A 19,929-nucleotide genomic window follows, 5' to 3' on the forward strand; every position below is an offset into this window, starting at 1 on the left:
ATGTTTTTATATATGTTGGAAGCCACCAGAGTGGTTGGCGCAAACCAATCAGCTGGGCAAGGTATGATGATGATGATTATAGAATAGGATGTCCCTATTTTCATTGGAGAAATGTTGGAGGGTAGGGAGTTCTCTGACCTCCGAGCCAAGGAGATAAGTAACTATACGTTTAGAAAACATCTGAAAGCAGCCCTGTACAGGGAAGTTTTCAAATGTTTAATGTTTTATTAAACCCAGTCAGATGGGCAGGGTATAAATATAAATATAAGAATAAAAATAAGAATAAGAAATACTTCCCTATTTTCGTCAGAGAAATATTGCCGGGAATGCACTAAGCAGAACTTTGCTTATGACAAGTAGGTGGGGCTAAAGCTTGCTGCCTTTGAAACAGAAGTTTGCTAGAGTTTTGCTGCTATGACTGCTTCTGTATCTATTTTTGAAAAGGCATCTGAGTTCAATTTGCAGGTGTTTGTGTCCCTTCTAAGGCATGTTGCAGTTCACCTGATAGGTTGTGTGGATTCAAGTTGGCCTGGCCAACAAGTCATTCCACATCATTACCGTATTTTTTGCTCTATAAGACGCACCAGACCACAAGACGCATCTAGTTTTTGGAGGAGGAAAACAAGAAAAAAAATATTCTGAATCTCAGGAGCCAGAACAGCAAGAGGGATCGCTGCGCAGTGAAAGCAGCAATCCCTCTTGCTGTTCTGGCTTCTGTGATAGCTGTGCAGCCTGCATTCGCTCCATAAGATGCACACACATTTCCCCTTACTTTTTAGGAGGGAAAAAGTGAGTCTTATAGAGCAAAAAATACTGTAACTGGCTAACTCGCAAAGGCACAGGCTTGTGCAAATAGAGCATAGACCTAACTGGGAAATATTTTACACCTTTTCAAAGGTTAGGCCTGATGGCTGGCTTGAGGATTAGCCAAATTAATCCAGGGGCAGTATAGCCCTACTATATGAGCACACAAATTGCCCCAGATTTTGGAGTTTCAGACAGGGTTTTGATCTTCCAGCCAAACCAAGGGGATCATGCATGAATAGTGCTGCCCCAGCTTTGCATTTACCATCTATCTCTCTAGAGTGAAACTTTAAAGAAGCAAAAGCAATCCACCTCCTACTGTATGGCTGCATTTATTTTCTGCCATGTACCTTTCTGCCCGCAGCCCCTTTAATATCCCCAGAACACCACAGGTCATTCACTTCGTGTCTGCTGCTAGCTGAAAGTAAAGGTGAGGATGTTGCATGCCTGCACCCTACAAAGGATTTTGCTCTGAGCTTTCGAATGCAAATTGCTGTCTGGTGTGTGCGCATTGCACACACGCAAGGAAAATAAATAGAGTTGGGAGCTCTGGGTGTTAAATCCACAGCTGGGGGTTAGGCTTCCCAAGTCTCCACATATGTCTCCAGTTACGATAAGCATGTGCTGAGATATCATTAACTATCTGGTAGACAAACACACGCACACATGCTAATAGTCTTCTTGCTGTTTGTGGAGCTCTCGGTGGAGTTACACTTCATAAACACCTTTGCAAAAGCAACAACAACAACAACAACAAAGGCCATTGATGCCATCTAAAATAAATTAGGTAAGGCTGCAATGTACCTTTCTTCTTCATCAGCTGTTCAGGCACCAGCTCAGAGGAAATTTGGAAGAACTCCTGGGGCGGGGAGGAAGGGAAAACACATGTCACTTCTATTACGGCAATTGTAAGGGATTGTTTGAGACTCTCAGCTCGGCAGCCTCTTGGGAGCCTTATCTCTATGAACAGAACAAATGTATCATCCCGAGATAATGAAGAAAGTGGTGCTTCTGGTCACTTGTGTGTCAGGTGTTTGGGGGGAAATTTCAGCTTGACACTGACATAGCCAATTATTCCCAAAGAATGATGAATTTGGGGTGTCTCCGAACCGTCACTAGAATTGGCAGGAGAAACGACTTCTCCTTTCTCCTCGGTGATTAATGGTCTTTGGATCAGGATCGGTTATTTGTTTTTGTCGAGTGACTGCTTTACAAGTACTCGGAGCACCCTATTTTAGATTAGATCATATCATTTAGGTTTCTTTATTTCATCAGTCTGATAATCTGCAGCCACCTTCTGTATGCTGGCGTGTTTTCGTGCCGCTTCTGACACCAAGGTGTACAAAATTAGGCAAGGCAGCTTGCAGATAAGTGGAGAACAGGGCAGGGGGAGAAGATCACCTGTGGCCAAGTGGATTGGCTGTCCTTCAGTTTATGAGCTCAGAGAAAAATGCATGCAGGTAAAATAAACAGGCACACACTCATTTTTCTGGCTTGGAGCTCCAAAGTTTGCTGTCATTGGCTGTAATGAATGGATCTTCAGGAGCACTTTCAGCCTGCAACATTCCTAGAGCTGTCAAGACAAGGCACGCCTGGGTGGAGCACTCATAAATTGGTCTAACAGTGATGGAAGTGAAGATCCGAGGAAAAGCAACCAAACAGATATGCTTGGCTGAAAAGGAAAGCAATGAATTTGTAATCAGGATTGCGTGTGCCGCTCCATGCTTAAACATTCAAATTTCTGCAAAGTCCACCAACTGGTCTTTGGGAAATGAAACTTTTTCATCTTGTCTCTCAAAGCATCCGGGATGTCTCCAATGTTTTCATTAGATCTTGATGGTTTCTTTGGTATCTGTTTTCCGCAATAGGTTTTTGCGGCATTGCTATGAGATCATGTTTTGCTCGCTTCCAGCTGTTACCTGCGGTCCTCAGGTGAACTCTGTGGATGTCCAGCTGCCAAATTGGAATGTGATTTACGAATGGCATCATAACACAGCACATTCTTAGTGCACATATCATATGCTGAATTTTCAAAAGTGATTCTCTTAGATGTGGGTAGCTGCAGCCCAATGGGAATTAAAAGCCTCGCTCAACTGCCGATTAGCATTTGTGCTAGGGATGGGAACATCTCTGGATGTTTTTTCTTAGATCCCTAAATTGCTAGATACAGACATTTATTGCTTTGTTTAGCTTTTTAAGAAGACATCCTCCCCCCCCCCCGCCTCTTAATTTCAGATGCCCTGTAGGTATGTGATGAGGGAGTTTTGTTGCTATGGTGATGGATGCTGCAGGGGAAAAAATGCTAGATGAAAATAATGTGCTCAAACACAGAGATTCAGACAAGTTTATAAAATTCGACCCTTTGGTGTCTAGGAATAGTGTTGCTTCACGTGTCAAAGAGCAGATCTCTTTGGAGACCATGTGTGCTTGTTGCCACACATGTGAAGAGAAAAACAAATGCATATTCTGCTGTGACTTCACAGTTTGGGAATCTCATCATAAAAAGCTTAGGAAGAAGTTAATTTTCTGCAAAGCAATAATGCTTATGTACAAAGGCTGCAGTGGCTGCAACCTTAATCTGGCTCCCCTATGCTGTTTTATAGGAGGTCACAGCACAGTGTGAGGTGAAGATAAGGTAAAAAAGGTAAAGGAGCCCTGAATGGTTAAGTCCAGCCAAAGGCGACTTTGAGGTGTGGTGTAAATCTTGCTTTCAGGCCTAGGGAGCCGGTGTTTCTCCACAGACAGCTTTCCGGGTCATGTGGCCAGCATGACTAAACTGCTACTGGCGCAACGGAACACCGTGATAGAAACCAGAGCTCATGGAAACGCCATTTACCAGTTTGAATCCAACAGTTTGAATCCAACATGGCAGGCATGGAAGAGATGGGACCCCCCTGGAGTGTAATGCTAGACTAGGACTAGCCGCCTGAGAAACAGTTTCTACCCAAATGCGATTTTGGTTTTAAACACAGTGTAAGGAGTCTCTATGGGAGTATATTGTATTTTAAAATGGGGTATCAGAGTTTTTAGGGGGCTAACCAGGTTGGGATAGCTGGGGTAGCAGGCTTGTTGGGTTTTGAATGTTTTATGTAGATTTTTCAATTTCAGTATGGGACAACGACAATAAAGATTATCGTATCCCCCCCCCCCCGGCTCACATTGTATATATATACAGTGGTACCTCGGGTTACATACACTTCAGGTTACATAGGCTTCAGGTTACAGACTCCGCTAACCCAGAAATAGTACCTCGGGTTAAGAACTTTGCTTCAGGATGAGAACAGAAATCGTGCTCCGGCGGTGCAGCGGCAGCAGGAGGCCCCATTAGCTAAAGTGGTGCTTCAGGTTAAGAACAGTTTCAGGTTAAGTACGGACCTCCGGAACGAATTAAGTACTTAACCCAAGGTACCACTGTATGTGTGTGTGTGTGTGTGTAAATAAACCATATATCATTGGTTTATGCAGCACCCAAGGGAGCCTCCCCAGGCTGTCCTTTCATTAACTTCCAGCCCATATCTTCCTGCATTACCTCTCTCTCTCTCTCTTTCTTTTTTAATAATAATTTTTATTAGTTTTCAGTTACAATCCAACAATAGCCTCATTAGAACAATACAAATTCACAATACAATTATTAATACCAATCGCTCAAATACCGAACTATGTAATTTAGATAAAGTGCCCCCCCACGCTAGAACTGATGGTTTGATTCACACCTTCCAAACCAACACATGAACTAAAACATAGCTATCCTTTGAAATCTGCACTTTCCCAGATTAAGTGATGCAGTTCTGCAGCCAAAACATGACTACAGGAGAGAGAGAGAATATATTAAGCGATAGCACACATATAGAATGCATATATTTCCCCTCTCTCTTTCTCTCTGAGGATCATTCATGGGAGCCTGCAGCTTTAACTTGCATCTTTCCGAAATAAAGCAGAGGTTAAAAAAAGTGGGGAAATGCTTTTGCATGACTTCTTAAAATCTCCCTCTTCGCGCACAAACAAAAATCCTCCCCAGCTTCAGCAACTAACGGTCCCTTAGTTTTGCACAGAAGACTTGAGAAATGCACAAAAATTGTAAAGTAGCTTGATGGTCTGTGTCTGTGTACTCTATAAGGAGGGATTTGAAAATAATCCTGAAAGTGAGGATTGGCTTCTGAGTTTCTCTCTCCTTCTATCCTCAACATCGCCCTCTTCTTCTCTACCTCTCCCCACCAAGGTATATGCTATCCTCTTTAACACCCACCCAGATTTATGGAGACAGGGAGAATGTTGCGGAAAGGACCATGCCTGCACACATATCCTCTGTGTTTCTCAATTTCCTTCCCCGACATAACAAAATATTTCCGCTTCGGATCTTAATCTTGTTTTGACCTCTCCATCTTCCCTCCCACCCTGTGCGCACTGATTTCGGGAAAGGCAGGCGGCAACTGTCATGCTGAGTGCATCAGCTTTGCTCCGCAGAGTAGCAGCATTACTTGGGTTCCTGTTCACACATGCGCTTCCACTTATACACGCACCAAAAATAGCGCCAAGGGGGGGGGGGCGGAACACGGAACGGGAAAATCCTGGACTAGAGTGGCTTCCTTGGGAGAAAAGCAATGACAAACCTGGACAGCATCTTAAAAAGTAGAGACATCACCTTGCCAACAAAGGCCCGTATAGTAAAAGCTATGGTTTTCCCAGTAGTGATGTATGGAAGTGAGAGCTGGACCATAAAGAAGGCCGATCGCCGAAGAATTGATGCTTCTGAATTATGGTGCTGGAGGAGACTCTTGAAAGTCCCATGGACTGCAAGAAGATCAAACCTAGCCATTCTGAAGGAAATCAGCCCCTAGTGCTCACTGGAAGGACAGATCGTGAAGCTGAGACTCCAATACTTTGGCCACCTCATGAGAAGAGAAGACTCCCTGGAAAAGACCCTGATGCTGGGAAAGATGGAGGGCACAAGGAGAAGGGGACGACAGAGGACAAGATGGTTGGACAGTGTTCTCGAAGCTACTAGCATGAGTTTGACCAAACTGCGGGAGGCAGTGGAAGACAGGAGTGCCTGGCGTGCTCTGGTCCAGGGGGGCACGAAGAGTCAGACACGACTAAACAACAACAAAGAGTGGCTTCCAAAGGGGAGCCACAGAAAGAATGTGATTGGTCAAGGGAGCTGCAGACTCAAAAAGGTTGAAAACCACTGCCTGAATGGCCCATTGCCCTGGCTATCACCTCACCAGGAAGCTAGTTTGGCAATATTTTAACATTTGCTGGATCCAGGAGTTGTAAGGGTTTCTGCATACAGCCTAATCCCTCCTCAACAAACTCATAACAATACAGTACCTCAGGTTAAGTACTTAATTCATTCTGGAGGTCCGTTCTTAACCTGAAACTGTTCTTAACCTGAGGTACCACTTTAGCTAATGGGGCCTCCTGCTGCCGCCGCACTGCTGGAGCCCGATTTCTGTTCTCATCCTGAAGCAAAGTACTTAACCCGAGGTACTATTTCGGGGTTAGCGGAGTCTGTAACTTGAAGCGTATATAACCTGAAGCGTATGTAACCCGAGGTACCACTGTATATACGTCACACACAAACAGACACACACTTTTATCACAGACAACAAGTACCATAAATCCTGTAGTTCTTTATGGGAGATTGAATAAGACTTTTTATGAGAATCATTTATATAGGGGTAAATTCTAGTGATGTAAATGATCTGGCTCACTATTTGCTATTTTGCAAGTTATATTAAGCTCAGAGGGAAACTTGGTTCAATCAACTTTAGCTGTCTTTGGATAAACCTGTTTCTATGTTCAGTGGATAAGAAAATGAACAGAAATATATCACAAAAGCCGTTCTTAAGTTTGAGTGCCAGGTAACAAGAGTAAGAAAATGTTTTATTGACTGTACAAATGATCAGCCTTTTAAAATATGGTTTTATTTGTTTTTACCGAAATTTTGGGTATAAACATAGTTTATAGTTTTTGGCGCTTGTTCTTGTTATGTTGATTTTGTTTTGGAAATTGCAATGGTCAGGGGAGCTTGTCAATAAAACGTTGTTTTCTCTGTGTAGTTAATATTTCTCTTTTGCCCTGAAGGACCTCGAGGAAAAGAAAAATGGTCCATATCTTCCTTCTGGAGGAATATAAAGGAGGCTTTGTACAAGAAAGATGAAGAACCTCTTTTAGACCGGAATGCATTGCTTGTGAATTGAGTAAGATAGAAATAAATGGAATATTGTAAATAGACAGTGGAGAAGAGGCACTTTAAAAACTGAATGTACATTCTAATCAATGCAGGTTTTTTCATTTATCCGACAGCTACTAGGAACTCAGGGGCTGATTTAAGTGTCACTTGTGAAAATGGTTATGGTTTGTACAGCTTCTGTACAAAGTGGGAGGGATCTAGGTGCGTGACCAGAAAATGAGTGGCAGAATTATTGTTGAGGAGCTTTGAAACACTGTTATCTGTGAGCTGGTGGTGGCTAGCTTAGAAATGAACAGGGATTTACAGGGGTTTTTCTCCCCCCTCACAGTACTTACACACTAGTGTTGTCTCTTGATATGTGGTCTGTGGCAGGCATTTTGCCACCTTTATCGAGATAGGGGAAATGGCACCTCCTTTTTTTAAACACCTCCCCTCAGTACTTGTATCTCAGCCCTGTATGGCTGTGCCTAAGGAACAGACGACCATCATGGTGCTCTCAAGATGTTACTGAACTGCAACTCTGATCGGTTCCAGAAAGCACAACTGGTGTTCAGGGGTGATTATGGCTTGACGACAATTTGAGATCACTCCATTGGGCACCCCTGATATTGAGCGTCAATAATGGTCACCTGCCAGCTGTTGTAAATGATACAGCATTTGCTGGGCTAGATTAGGGGGTATGCAGGCAGAGGGCCTTCTTGGTAGTGGCGCCCACCATATGGAATGCCCTCCCATCAGATGTCAAGGAAATAAACAACTATCTGACTTTTAGAAGACATCTGAAGGCGGCCCTATTTAGGGAAGTTTTTAATGTTTGGTGTTTTTAATACAGTGGTACCTCAGGTTAAGTACTTAATTCGTTCTGGAGGTCTGTACTTAACCTGAAACTGTTCTTAACTTGAAGCACCACTTTAGCTAATGGGGCCTCCCACTACTGCTGCGCCACCGGAGCACGATTTCTGTTCTCATCCTGAAGCAAAATTCTTAACCTGAGGTAATATTTCTGGGTTAGTGGAGTCTGTAACCTGAAGCGTATATAACCTGAAGCGTATGTAACCCGAGGTACCACTGTATTCTGTTAGGAGCTGCCCAGAGTGGCTGGGGAAACCCAGTCAGATGGGCGGGGTATAAATAATAAACTATTATAATAATATTATTATGATGTACTCTTCCCACTTGCGATTCATACACATGCCACCTTTTACAGTGGAGACAGCACGTGCCTCTTTAGCTGCTGAGGAAGAGTTAACATTTATCTGGCTCCTGATACGCGTAGTTTGAGACTGCAAAGCAAAGGAAATAATTTGCTTTATGTTTCCAACTGGCTCTAATCTCACTAGGCCCACTAGAAAAACAACAGGGAAATGGAAGCGTAGCATGATTGACAGTTTACTTGCTTGCTCTGAAGCACATTGACCAACCTAGAGATGGTGAAGTCTAAATTGACTTTTCAACACTGATGAACAGTAAGGGGGTAATGGGAGGAAATATTACATCTTAATTGTCATTCTTGGCTGGGATCAGCAAATCCGATTCATCCTTGGGCTATTACTGTTTACTAAGTCTCGAGGCCCCACTGTAATTATTTTCTTAAACCCAGAGCACATTGCCTGTGACAAAGAGAAAAATCGTGCCGGTAGACAAGGGATCTCATTGCTCTCCCTGCCACTCATGTGCTCACCAACTTCATTGTTGACTGTCCAATCATCAGCCTGCATGGCTGTGGCTGTATCATTATTTTCGGGGGTTTCGAAGCTGCTTCTAAGGGTGAATTACAGTTTGATAACAATCACTTTAGAATTCTCAACTTCTCTTTTCTACACACCACCTCTATGATTGTGGGAATCACTGCAATGACTTATGCTGCAAAGTAAGAGTAGAAATTCGAGGTAGATTTACCTATCTGCTAATTCTTCCCAAACTCTAGGTTAGGCGAAAATTCTCTCTCTCTCTCTCTCTCTCTCTCTCTCTCTCTCTCTCTAATGCACACTGCAGTCCTATGAATAATATGAGCAGGACTTACTTCCAGGTAAATTTGTTTAAGATTTCTGAATCAGGCTGCAAGTGACGGTTGTACACAGTTACCTGGCGTGGGGTGTGGGGGTCAGCAACACTGAATTCAGTGGGGCTGACTTCTGAGAAGGTAAGTATAGGGTTTTGTTTTTTAAAATGGGTTCCTTCCTTTGCACAACAGATTGATATTTAGAATTCCAAATGGAAATGTTGAGCAGGAAGAACCTCAATTATGGACTCTCCTTCCTTGGAGCTTTTTAAGCAGAAGCTGGATGTTCCTCTTTCATGGATGCTTTAGTTGAGATTCTAGCACTGCAGGGGGTTGGACTAGATGACCCTTAGGGCCCCTTCGGATAATATCAGAACAATCTTTATTTGCATCAGCCACTAGCCATAGCAATAAAATAAAATAAATTGTACTGAATATAGAGGTAAGAACTTAACTATACAAAATACATTTTGGAGGTTTACATCAATAATCAAATAATAGATCTTATTCTAATTACTCCTGCGATTATTATTTTTTGCAGTTTTTGCTGTCATCTGATTATTTTGCTCTGCTAGAAGAAAGGACACAGTAGCAATGGTTGAGCAACCATTGGACAATAGTAGAAGGGTAATAGCCTCACTCCTCGTATCTTTATAAAGAGTGCAAGCCAGAAGCTCATGAACCACTGACTCAATACTGCCATCTCCATACGGATGTGGGTGGCGCTGTGGTCTAAACCACTGAGCCTCTTAGGCTTGCCAATCAGAAGGTCGGCTGTTTGAATCCCTGTGATGGGGTGAGCTCCCGTTGCTCTGTCCCAGCTCCTGCCAACCTAGCAGTTCGAAAGCACGCCAGTGCAAGTAGATAAATAGGTACCACTGTGGTGGGAAGGTAAACAGCATTTCTGTGCGCCCTGTTTTCTATCACAGTGTTCCGTTGTGCCAGAAGAGGTTTAGTCATGCTGGCCACATGACCCAGAAAGCTGTCTGTGGACAAACACCAGTTCCCTCGGCCTGAAAGTGAGATGAGCACCATAACACCATAGTCGCCTCTGACTGGACTTAACTGTCCATGGGTCTTTTACCTTTCCCTGCCATCTCCACATGGACATAACCGTTTTCCCTGTAGAATTTTTTGAAATCGGCCCTCGAGTACAGCCGAAGCAATATATTCAATCTTGCAAAAGTGAAAGCGTGCCTGTATTTTGGAATTGTTAAATTTTATAAATAGGGTGCCAATGTGCCAAAATGATTAGGTGGAAAATAACCATACCATGGACAAAATGTCTTTATCACGGCCAAATTATTCTGTCACTCAATACCATATAGGCACTGTCGGGGTCCCTTCCAACTCTACAATTCTATGATTCTTTGAAGAGGTAAAATATGCTGAAGGATTTATTTATATTACAGAGGCTATTGACTTACCTAATTCAGTGTTCTTATTCGGTTTTGCGGTCTGTCGTGCCCGCCTGAGGCCTCGCAAAATCTTGCTCCAAAGAAAGTTGGGTGGATCCATGTTTGAGGGTTAGAAGCCACTTTGTGAGGGCAACAGGCCCTTTGCACAGGGCACACATTCTTGACAGACACACCAACAACTACTGGCAAAGAGGAACAAAGACTCAGAGAATTGTGGAAATTGTAGTATGGCACAACAGAGAGATGGGACTGTCCTATGTTGTAACCGAATCCATCATGTGGGTCTGTTAATATGCCTGGCACTGACTGCAGTGAAGACTTCACCTACGACAGACACACATCTGGCGAAGCGTTGGTAGATAAGGATGATGAGAGCATCCTTTGAGAGATAAATGGCCAACATCTGAGAGCATTCTTTCTGGTCCGAGCAAGGAGGAGGAGGAGGAGGAGGGGACTGGAGAAGAGATGGAGGAGAAATACAGACAAAGAAACTGGGATGTTTTAGAGACCAAGGAGAGAGCTTTACGAGGGGAGGAGGAGGAGGCGTGGCGTGGCATGGCGGGGGAAGGTGAGCCATGAAAATTTGGGCCACCTCAGTGAGGACGCTGAAGAGGAAAGAGGAAGAGTAATAGGGAAACATTGAATTGAATTATTGGGGCAGGGAAATGTGAAATTGAATGTGAACAGGACCCTCTCTTCAAGGCATTCCAAAAGAAACTCATAAATAAACTGAAGGATACTACCCTGAATAATAGTGACTGGGGTAAAACCACTACTTACATACTATTCCACAATTAATAGAGACAAAGGAACAAGTGTTTGCAACTCTTTAATTGTGTACCATGTAAAGCTCACTTCCAGAACATCTCCCATCTTAATTTGTGCTGTGCTGTTTGAAATGCTAATGAAGCTGGAATTCTCAAAGGTCATATTTGGAATATACTAGTGCTTTCCTTTTCATTCTTTTTTGTTCAGTTTCAAAACAATTAAAATGAGGTTTAGTTCCTAATTTGGCTAACAATGTTAGCTCTTCCGTTAATTAGCCCAAGTGTAAGAATGTCTCCTTGCTCTGGCCATTTGCTGAATGAGAAGGCACTTTATTTTCATTTAAACTATTCCTCTGTGCTTTTTTCTTTTTTTCAAAAAAATGATGTCTTTTCTCTATTGATTGCGTAAAATAACTTGGGGGGGGGATTATTATAAAAAATATATAAAAGGAGAGAGGAAAAGTGCACATTTAGCAAATCCCTGCACTGCATACTTTACGGAGTCATTTATCATCCTTGGAAAGGTTGGAGTCTTCACAAATATTAAAGAAAAGGGCCGGTAATTGCTGTGTGCAACTAATTGACAGATTTGTGTCGTTAAAGGGAGAGAATTTCTATGCCACCATCAGTGTTGACACTCTGAGAATGCTCTATAAAATCCATGTTTGTGAGATATAATTTTGGGGTGGGGGTGGGGAAACGGAATCACCTTCCTGCATTCATAGCAAATGTGATGGTAGCACTTTTTCATTAGAGAAGGGACAGGTATGGAACTTAAATGCAAACCAACATCTTCAAAGTGTGTCATCAGCACAAACATGGAGTGTAGGACTTGGTGTGCAACGGAGCCAGTAAAAATAAGCAGGATATAAATCTAAGTATTATTTCTGCAACAAAATGTTTGTTGCAAAATAAACACAAAATAAACGGGATAGGTAGGGGGAATTAAAAGGGCATATGGAGTGTTCCAGAATATTTTATTCAACTTGCGAACATTTCTCTTTGCAAGATAGATGAATGCACATAGCATCTACTGGTGAGCAAAGCTCTGCTACGTCGAAGGTGAGCTTCTCTGAATGGGTTGGGAAGGTCGTCTGGTGTTCTATTCCACAAGCTAATTTTGGATTTTCATTAGTATGCTGTGCTAATCATGTTTAATGAATCCAAGTCCAAATTGCATTATGGGTTATTGTCTACGGATAGGCTGGAGACACGGCACATTAACACAGCAGAACAAAAGGCACAGGCAACAAACGCTAGACAAACATACGGCTCTTATTAGTTATGGACCTATCCTTTTTACAGTATGTCAGGCTTAGGGATTTGAAAAGTAAACAAATATAAATCATCGGGGAGCAAAGCTGTTCCAGAAGTACATTAGAGGAGCATTGCGCATGAAGCTGTGGCTTCTGTGGGGGATTTAGTCCAAATTTTACCCTCATCCTCATTGTGGTGTCCACTCAAGTGGGTTAATAAAATACGTGTAACAATGGATTAAGTTTATAGCAGGCTTTTAGAAAGTGCTACTCCCCAGTATATTTATCATATGAATTTCTCCTTCCTCTGCCCTAGTCTAGTCAGAGCTTCAAAGACTTTTAAGGCTGCTCAAAGGATTTCTGAATCCAGCACTCTCTGAATAGAAGCACCAGAGCCAAACTTTGTGCAGAACTATTTTCCAAATATTAAAGGGGTTTTGGGGAGCGAAGCTACTTCCCAAGACAGAAAAAACTTCACAACATCTTTGGATAAATTGTCCCATTACCCTTCTGCCTTACAGTTAGGAAACCTTTAACACCAGTCACCCAAATCAGATGGCCCCTGTATTCACCCGATTGCCTTAGGATGTGTTTGTTAGAATTCCTGCTCCGTGATTGCAGTCATGGGATTGTTGTCTATCACATGACAGTATATGTTTTGACTCCACAGAGTGGGAAGTGATGGAGACAGGATGTTTGTGTTACTGTGTTCCGTGAAGTGTCCTTTGTTCTTTTTCTCTTTGCTGTCTGTTGCTAGAGAGAGAGGGAGCCATGTTGCAGTGCTCCGTGTGTGTTTGTATGTAAATAAAGTAGATTAGCCAAAATGCTGAGTTGCTGAGGTCTGTCACGCGCATGCTGCGCAGACTCTGCGGATCCCTAAATGTGCCGGTGTCTGTTGGCATCGGTCGCTGTGATGTTCGGGCAGAAGAAAGCTTTTGAAGCTCCCGAGCGAACGACCAGGAGGGAGAGAACATGCCAGTGGGGAATGTGTCTCTACCAGGGTCCTACTCGAGTGTAGGATGAGCTCCTGACAGTGTTCACCCATAAACCTCCCTGAATAACACTCCCGAATGCAGGGTTTCAAGGTCAGTTGATGGATGCCAACTGCATTTTCAGGAGGGATCAGCTGCTCTCTGGAGTTTGTAGTTGGGAATTTCTGCTTGCATCTGAACGAAGTTGGTGTTGAAGAATCATTGCTTCGACACTGGTGATCTTTGCTTCTTCCAGTACACTGGCATTAGTTCGCCTGTCTTCCCAAGTGATATGTAAAATTTTTGGGAGACACCATTGATGGAATCTTTCAGGGAGTTGGACACGGTGTTTATAAGTGGACCATGTTTCACAAGCAAATGTCCTGGTCCTCAGACACTCTGCACTTCCATTGGGAAAAAGCTGCACTTGCAGAGCTAGGTGATGCTGGATTTTGGCACCAATGTCGGCCCTTGCAGAAAGATACGTAACTGCCCAGGTTGGAGAAGTGATCAACATTTTCCAATGTTACACCATTGAGTTGGATTTGTGGGGCTGCAGAGGGGTTGTTTTGTGCTTGTTGGTGCAGCACTTTGGTTTTTCGGATGTTGAGCGATAGGCCAAGCTTTTTGTAAGCTTCTTTAGGATATATTTAGGATGGTTGGGAGGTCATCCTCTCAGTGTGCACACACTATGTTGCCATCAGCATCCTGAAGCTCTATGTGCATCTTGCTATACAGTACATAATTGGTCCAATGACTGGCCTGCATCAGCAGACTCATAAATCACATGGAATCCACCATTATGCTAAAACCATCCGTTCAGGCCTCTTCTGGAAGAAGACAACTTTGCCGGCAATTAGTCTGTGTGTGTTGTTTGGGATGCCGCATAATAAGTATTGAGCTTATACGATGCTAGTGATTTACGTACCACCAAGTCACCAAAACTAAGCTTGGCTGTAGCACATCATCAATCTTTTCTCAATAGTTCAACAAAAGAATCCATTTTCTTTTGATAAAAGCCCCATTGGTCTTGTGATCTATAAATCATCCTTTCAAAAGAAACCCTTTGAAATATCAATTCAAGGTATTCTCACAGACTATCATTTTATAGCATTTCCTAGTGATGGAAGATAATGCCGGTGCCTATCAAAAAGGAAAATGCTGCCCATTTTTCACTGAATTTTCACAACTTTAGCAGGAGCTCTCAAGAGTCTCTAATATTACCCTCCCCGTTCTTCTGTAGCTTGTGAATTGAGTTAGAAAGCTTGTGTCAAAAAGGCACATTTTTAATATGAGGGAAAGAGTGTGGCGGTTAAAAACAGATTAGATTATAAAGGAGGGCTTGATTTTTTCTTCTACCACTACTGCCAATTTCTAAAATCCGGTGCCTGCCATATGAACCATGCACCAGTTTGTTTGCTGAAAGAATAAGTTATCTAATATGACCAAAAGCACTGTGACACCTTAGAGACTAACTGGTTTATTTGCTATGAGCTTTTGTAAGCCATAGTGTACTTCATTCAATGCACAAAGCAAGTTTGCTTTAAAAATAAAAGTAAAAATGATAGCTCCACGTTTTGTTTTGCAAACTTGGATATTAAATCTTAACTCCATTTTGATAGTAGAAGATGAGGAGTTGAGCTTTGAGATGGCCACGTGTCTGTGATGCTGCAAAATGACCCTGATCTCACACTGGAACCAGCCAAGGCCCCCAGAGTTCTTGAAACAAGAGGCTGCACCTGAAGCCACAGATGGTGAAAAAAAAGAAATCTCAGGAGTTAGAGAGAGGTTGCAGACCTAGATTTCCACAAACTCTGAGAGTTTGCTAACCTGGCAAGTGAGCAAAAGAAAGGAAATTCGCAAGACTGCCCAGAGTGTGGCAAGTCATTTCACAGTCCGATAAACCGAACATAGTAAGCTTCAGGAAAGGGGACACTATGGTGCAGGATGCATCTCTAAACATATGCTGGAACTGGCTCTCCAAGAAGACCTCTACCAGGGACATGAAAAATGTGAACCTGGGAACCATCGGTTGATACAGCCAGTAGTACCATGGACTGCCACCATTGACTTGGGAGAGCTCTGTGCTGACACTGCTGTGCTCCCAGTGTCATTGTATGGGAAGTTAGAGGTGGCAAAATTTCAGGGCCCCCAGAAGATATGAAAAGGTTCAGGGCAATCGGCGCTCAATATGTTTCAGATTCTTGTAGGTAGCTAAGATGAGTGAAAGAACTCAAATTCAAAAGAAATTGGTCTGGATGGGGGAAAAAAACAACCTTTGCAAACTTCAGCCACACGGCACTTTATGAACTGCAAGAGCTTTGTCACTTTTATGAGAAGATAACGAACTGGACTTCACAAGCTGTCATATTCACATTCAAGCAACTAAACTTGGCACATTGCGAAACGGTCAGTCACCATTTGAAGAGGTGGCTGGCTTTTCCTTCGTTTTTCAGTCAGAAAGAAGCATTGCCAAGAGACAAAATTTCACACCCCCCCCTTTCAAAAAGTTACATCTGCAAAATTCAGTTTTCCTAATGAAATTACAGATGAGATCACTCAGCAGAGAAACGTGCGTCCTTCTGCTTCGTAGACTGATCGTGAGCTCATTAAAAATGAAATCACAGCGATAATGGAAATCTTTGTTAATCCTATATCGATTTGGCCACACCATATACTTCCATTGCATTCTGAATGGCAGCTTGCTTTTCCTGTTGAAAAATGGATTCTGGAAACATGTGACCAGCCTTCTAGATGGTATTGATTCATGTGATTTTTAGATATTATTGCACTTACATATTGAGGTTGGATTAAACAGTACGTTAGGTATGCTAGAGTTGGGTGTGTGGGAATCAAAATGCAAGTTAGTGTTGCATTGTATGTTGCAAGTGGACTCTGGCTTTCTCTGCAGCTCAGAACATGGTTCCTGTTTCCTATCCACATGATAAATAAATAATACTGTAGCTATGCTACCTGTTGTAAGAAATGTAATAGTTTACTCCACATCTCTATCACTTATGTAGACTAAGGGGTTTATTTACAGGAAGGGAAAATGTTTCCAGTATGGCTACTAAACATGATGCTTCATTCTACCTTCACTCCTGAAGACAATATGCTTCTGAATACCTGGTCCTGGAAACTGAAGGAGGGGTGATTCCCGTCTTAGTGATTCCCACAAACATCTGGTTGGCCACTGTGTGAGAACAGGGTATGGACTAGATTAGATTCTGGCCCAATTCAGCAAGGCTTCTCCTATGTTCTTTCTACTGTAAAATTGATCTAATCTTGGTTCTTCCGGGTCATCCAGAAAAGTGACTGACAAGTCACACCTCCCATTCCTTCAAGTCTTGCTTGCCATGGGTAGGCAAACTAAGGCCTGGGGGCCAGATTCGGCCCAATCGCCTTCTAAATCCGGCCCACGGATGGTCCGGGAACCAGTGTGTTTTTACATGAGTAGAAAGTGTCCTTTTACAGTATTTAAAATGCATCTCTGGGTTATTTGTGGGGCAAAGGAATTCGTTCATGTCTCTCTCTCTTCAAAATATAGTCCAGCCCCCCCCCCAAGGTCTGAGGGACAGTGGACCGGCCCCCTGCTGAAAAAGTTTGCTGACCCCTGGTGCTAAGCCATAGCAAAGCATCATTATTAACTGAGCCATAAGACACATTTAGATTTAGTCAGCAAACATTCTTTCAGTGCATCTGCATTAGCACTGAGGTGACAGTTTAAGGCTGCGATCCTACACGCACTTACCTGGAAAGAAGTCCTATTGAGCTCAGTGATGCTTACTTCTCAGTACAGATGTATAAGGCTGTGTTGCAAGATCTCCTGTTTGCCTAATGTTTTCTTTATGGTTGTATTAGTCATACTCAGAGGAGACCCATTGGAATTAATAGACACAAATAATTCAGGATCATTATTTCAGCAGGTCTACTCTGCATAGAATTTAGCTGGACACAAAATTTAGTCTCAGAAACAGTGGGTATAATGTATCTATGCCCGTTTCCAGGAACATTTCAATAGGTATCCTCTGGTTGCTTCCTGATTGATTTCTGATGACACAATACATTGCAGAAATCAGTCCACAGATCCTAGTCTGTTATTTAACATCTTTTTAAAAAAATAATAAGCTGCAAAGTGGATTTCTATTTGATTTTACAGAAACTGGATCAAAGCCACATTTATTTTCATGAAGCATTCCCAAAAGTTGAAAGCTATATGACAGCCTCTTTGGTTATTTAAATGATGGAAAGCTATCGTTAGTGTGCATGAGACACTTCTATGCCTTTTTATAGAACAACATTGGGAAGATGAGACAGAAAGGAAAGTATTAGGTCCGACAGTGGAGGCAGACCATTGCATACCCTCTAAGCATCCCAATTTCCTAGGGACATTTATTTTATCAAGAATATATAATTAAACAACATTCAAAAAATAAAGGAAAAACAATACAATTGAATAAAAATTTAACATACCCACACACCAAAAAAATGAAATACAAATTTGGGTTGTTTCATTCACAATCCCTGGGAATTATTATTATTATTGGTGTTGGAGGGTAGTAATATTTTTTGCAAAGATTTGCTTTATTTATAAATATCCTTGAGATCTTATTACATTCTCACTTGAAGCTGAAATGTTCTTAAGAATTCTACATAGTAGCATATTTCACAAGAGGCATTTGAACATTGTCATCATTATTTATATGCAGTATAAAGTAAGTTTTTCAACATAGCTAAAAATGAATCTTTATTTTATTTTGTCCCCTAGTATACCTTAATTTTTGAGCCCATCCCTGCAATAGTTCCAGACCTGATTTGACTATACCACAAATTGTTATTTAACCGCCTAAATATTTCCGTTTACTTACAGTAACCATCTCGGCAGCTGACACTAAATATCAAATCGATTCTTTGTCCAGTAAATCTTCATTTGGCATGGTCCCCTTTCCACAGTAATGCTAGAAGGATAATAATAATAATAATAATAATAATAATAATAATAATAATAATTTATTATTTATACCCCTCCCATTTGGCTGGGTTTCCCCAGCCACTCTGGGCGGCTCCCAACAGAATATTTAAAACACAATAATAAAACATCAAACATTAAAAACTTCCCTAAACAGGGTTGCTAATGAAGGGATTGCTATGAATCCCTAACTTAATTTCTAGGAATACCATCTTGGTATTCAACTTGCATGGGGTGGAACCCTGGACTTTAAAAGCCTACTGGTCCCCCCCCCATCTTTTCATTTTCTTCTCAGTGACAGTCACCTTAGGGCTAGTGATGCAGTGATGCAGGGACTGTTGTGGTGTAGCGGTTAAGAGCTGTAGTCTCGTAATCTGGTGAACCGGGTTTGCTTCCCCGCTCCTCCACATGTACCTTCTGGGTGACTGTGATAGCCTGGGAATCTGATTCAGAATCTGAACCTGAGGAGTCCCAGCCTGCACAGGAGTCCCCGCCTCCAGGTCTGGCTGAGCCGGGGCAGGGGCTTGAATCTGAAGGACCTGCACCTGTGCCAGATCCTCAGGAGCAGACACCAGATGTATCCATTCTGGCTCCAGAGGTGATGGAGGGCCCATTGCCTGCAGGTGTGCCTCTCCCAGCCCTGTCAGGGGAAGGTGAAGCTGCCCCTGGGTCCAATAACCCTCCAGCCTCTCCTGAGCTGCAGAGGCTCAGGGCAGAGAGACGGAGGGAACTAAGTTCTCTGAGGAGGAGTGCTCGCCTTAAGGCCAGGAGAGGCGGGTCTCCTGGGGGCTGGGACCGTCCCTGGCCTCAGAGGAAATAAAGGCCAGTCAGCCCAGTCCCAGGTTGCGGGAGCAACGTCATTGGAAACCTGTTTCTGCCAGCACCCAGACCTGTTCTTCCAGAGTTACTGACCACACCTGGCTTCTTGTTTTGGACCCTGCCTTGCCCTTGGTGGACAGTCTCTAGACCCTCGACCCAGGACCGGACTCTGACCACGCCTCCCGGTAACCTCCCCCCGGGACCAGCACAGGTGACCTTGGGCCAGTCACACTTCTCTGAAGTCTCTCAGCCCCACTCACCTCACAGAGTGTTTGTTCTGGGGGAGGAAGGGAAATGAGAATGTTAGCTGCTTTGAGACTCCTTCGGGTAATGATAAAGCGGGATATCAAATCCAAACTCCTCCTCCTCCTCCTCCTCCTGTCTTGTCCCATAGTCCAGGTGAGCCTATCAGCGTGTATGTACCTGCTGATACCTGATATGACAGTGGCCTCGGAGTGGCGAGGAGGGAGTCAGGTGCCACAGATGCAGGACAGACCAGCCCTGGAAGCAATGCTCAGCCTGCTTGGGTGGTTCTGCTGTTAAGTTTGGGCCACAACAGGATAGATTTCCCAGTTTGGGGCTTTGTAAGTGGGATTGGCCAGGGGCTGGAGATGGATGTGCGAGTGACTCATGGTCTGGCCTGAATCCATGGTCTGAAGTGTTAAGTACAGTAACTGTAAGTACTTGTAGGTATTTCTTTGTGTTTAAATTTGATCAGTTAGTAACTGAA

General features: G+C 43.0%; 1 protein-coding gene across 5 annotated transcripts; it reads right to left on the reverse strand.

The window, feature by feature from the left end:
* Positions 1 to 1,120: 1,120 nt before the first annotated feature.
* Positions 1,121 to 19,763, reverse strand: LOC308460036 (uncharacterized protein). Of its 5 annotated transcripts, none has more exons than XR_013978401.1 (6): positions 19,623 to 19,763; positions 18,280 to 18,369; positions 16,505 to 16,604; positions 10,427 to 10,596; positions 8,679 to 8,758; positions 1,121 to 1,663 (listed from the first exon to the last, which is right to left on the reverse strand). XR_013978401.1 is itself a non-coding variant. In XM_080976078.1 (6 exons), exons 4-6 carry the CDS (start codon positions 10,515 to 10,517, stop codon positions 2,599 to 2,601), a joined length of 330 nt encoding a protein of 109 aa, XP_080832204.1. In that variant the 5' UTR covers positions 10,518 to 10,599; positions 16,538 to 16,604; positions 18,280 to 18,369; positions 19,623 to 19,763; the 3' UTR covers positions 1,121 to 2,598. The 5 variants fall into 5 exon arrangements, 3 of the variants coding, with proteins under 3 accessions (XP_080832204.1, XP_080832202.1, XP_080832203.1); XM_080976078.1 differs by having other exon boundaries at positions 1,121 to 2,757; positions 10,427 to 10,599; positions 16,538 to 16,604; XM_080976076.1 differs by having other exon boundaries at positions 1,121 to 2,757.
* Between the last annotated feature and the right edge of the window lie 166 nt (positions 19,764 to 19,929).

This window comes from Podarcis pityusensis (assembly GCF_964106645.2).
Source record: "Podarcis pityusensis genome assembly, chromosome: 12".
Classification (NCBI taxonomy): Eukaryota; Metazoa; Chordata; class Lepidosauria; order Squamata; family Lacertidae; genus Podarcis; species Podarcis pityusensis.

Excerpts from the sequence above, each read along its gene's own strand:
- LOC308460036 (XM_080976078.1), bottom strand. The coding sequence starts at position 10,517 with ATGGATCCACCCAACTTTCTTTGGAGCAAGATTTTGCGAGGCCTCAGG. Across the intron at positions 8,759-10,426 it reads GAATAAGAACACTGAATTAG|AAGCAGCTTCGAAACCCCCG; the intron begins GTAAGTCAATAG and ends ATTCACCCTTAG. Across the intron at positions 2,758-8,678 it reads GACAGTCAACAATGAAGTTG|CTGGACATCCACAGAGTTCA; the intron begins GTGAGCACATGA and ends CCAATTTGGCAG.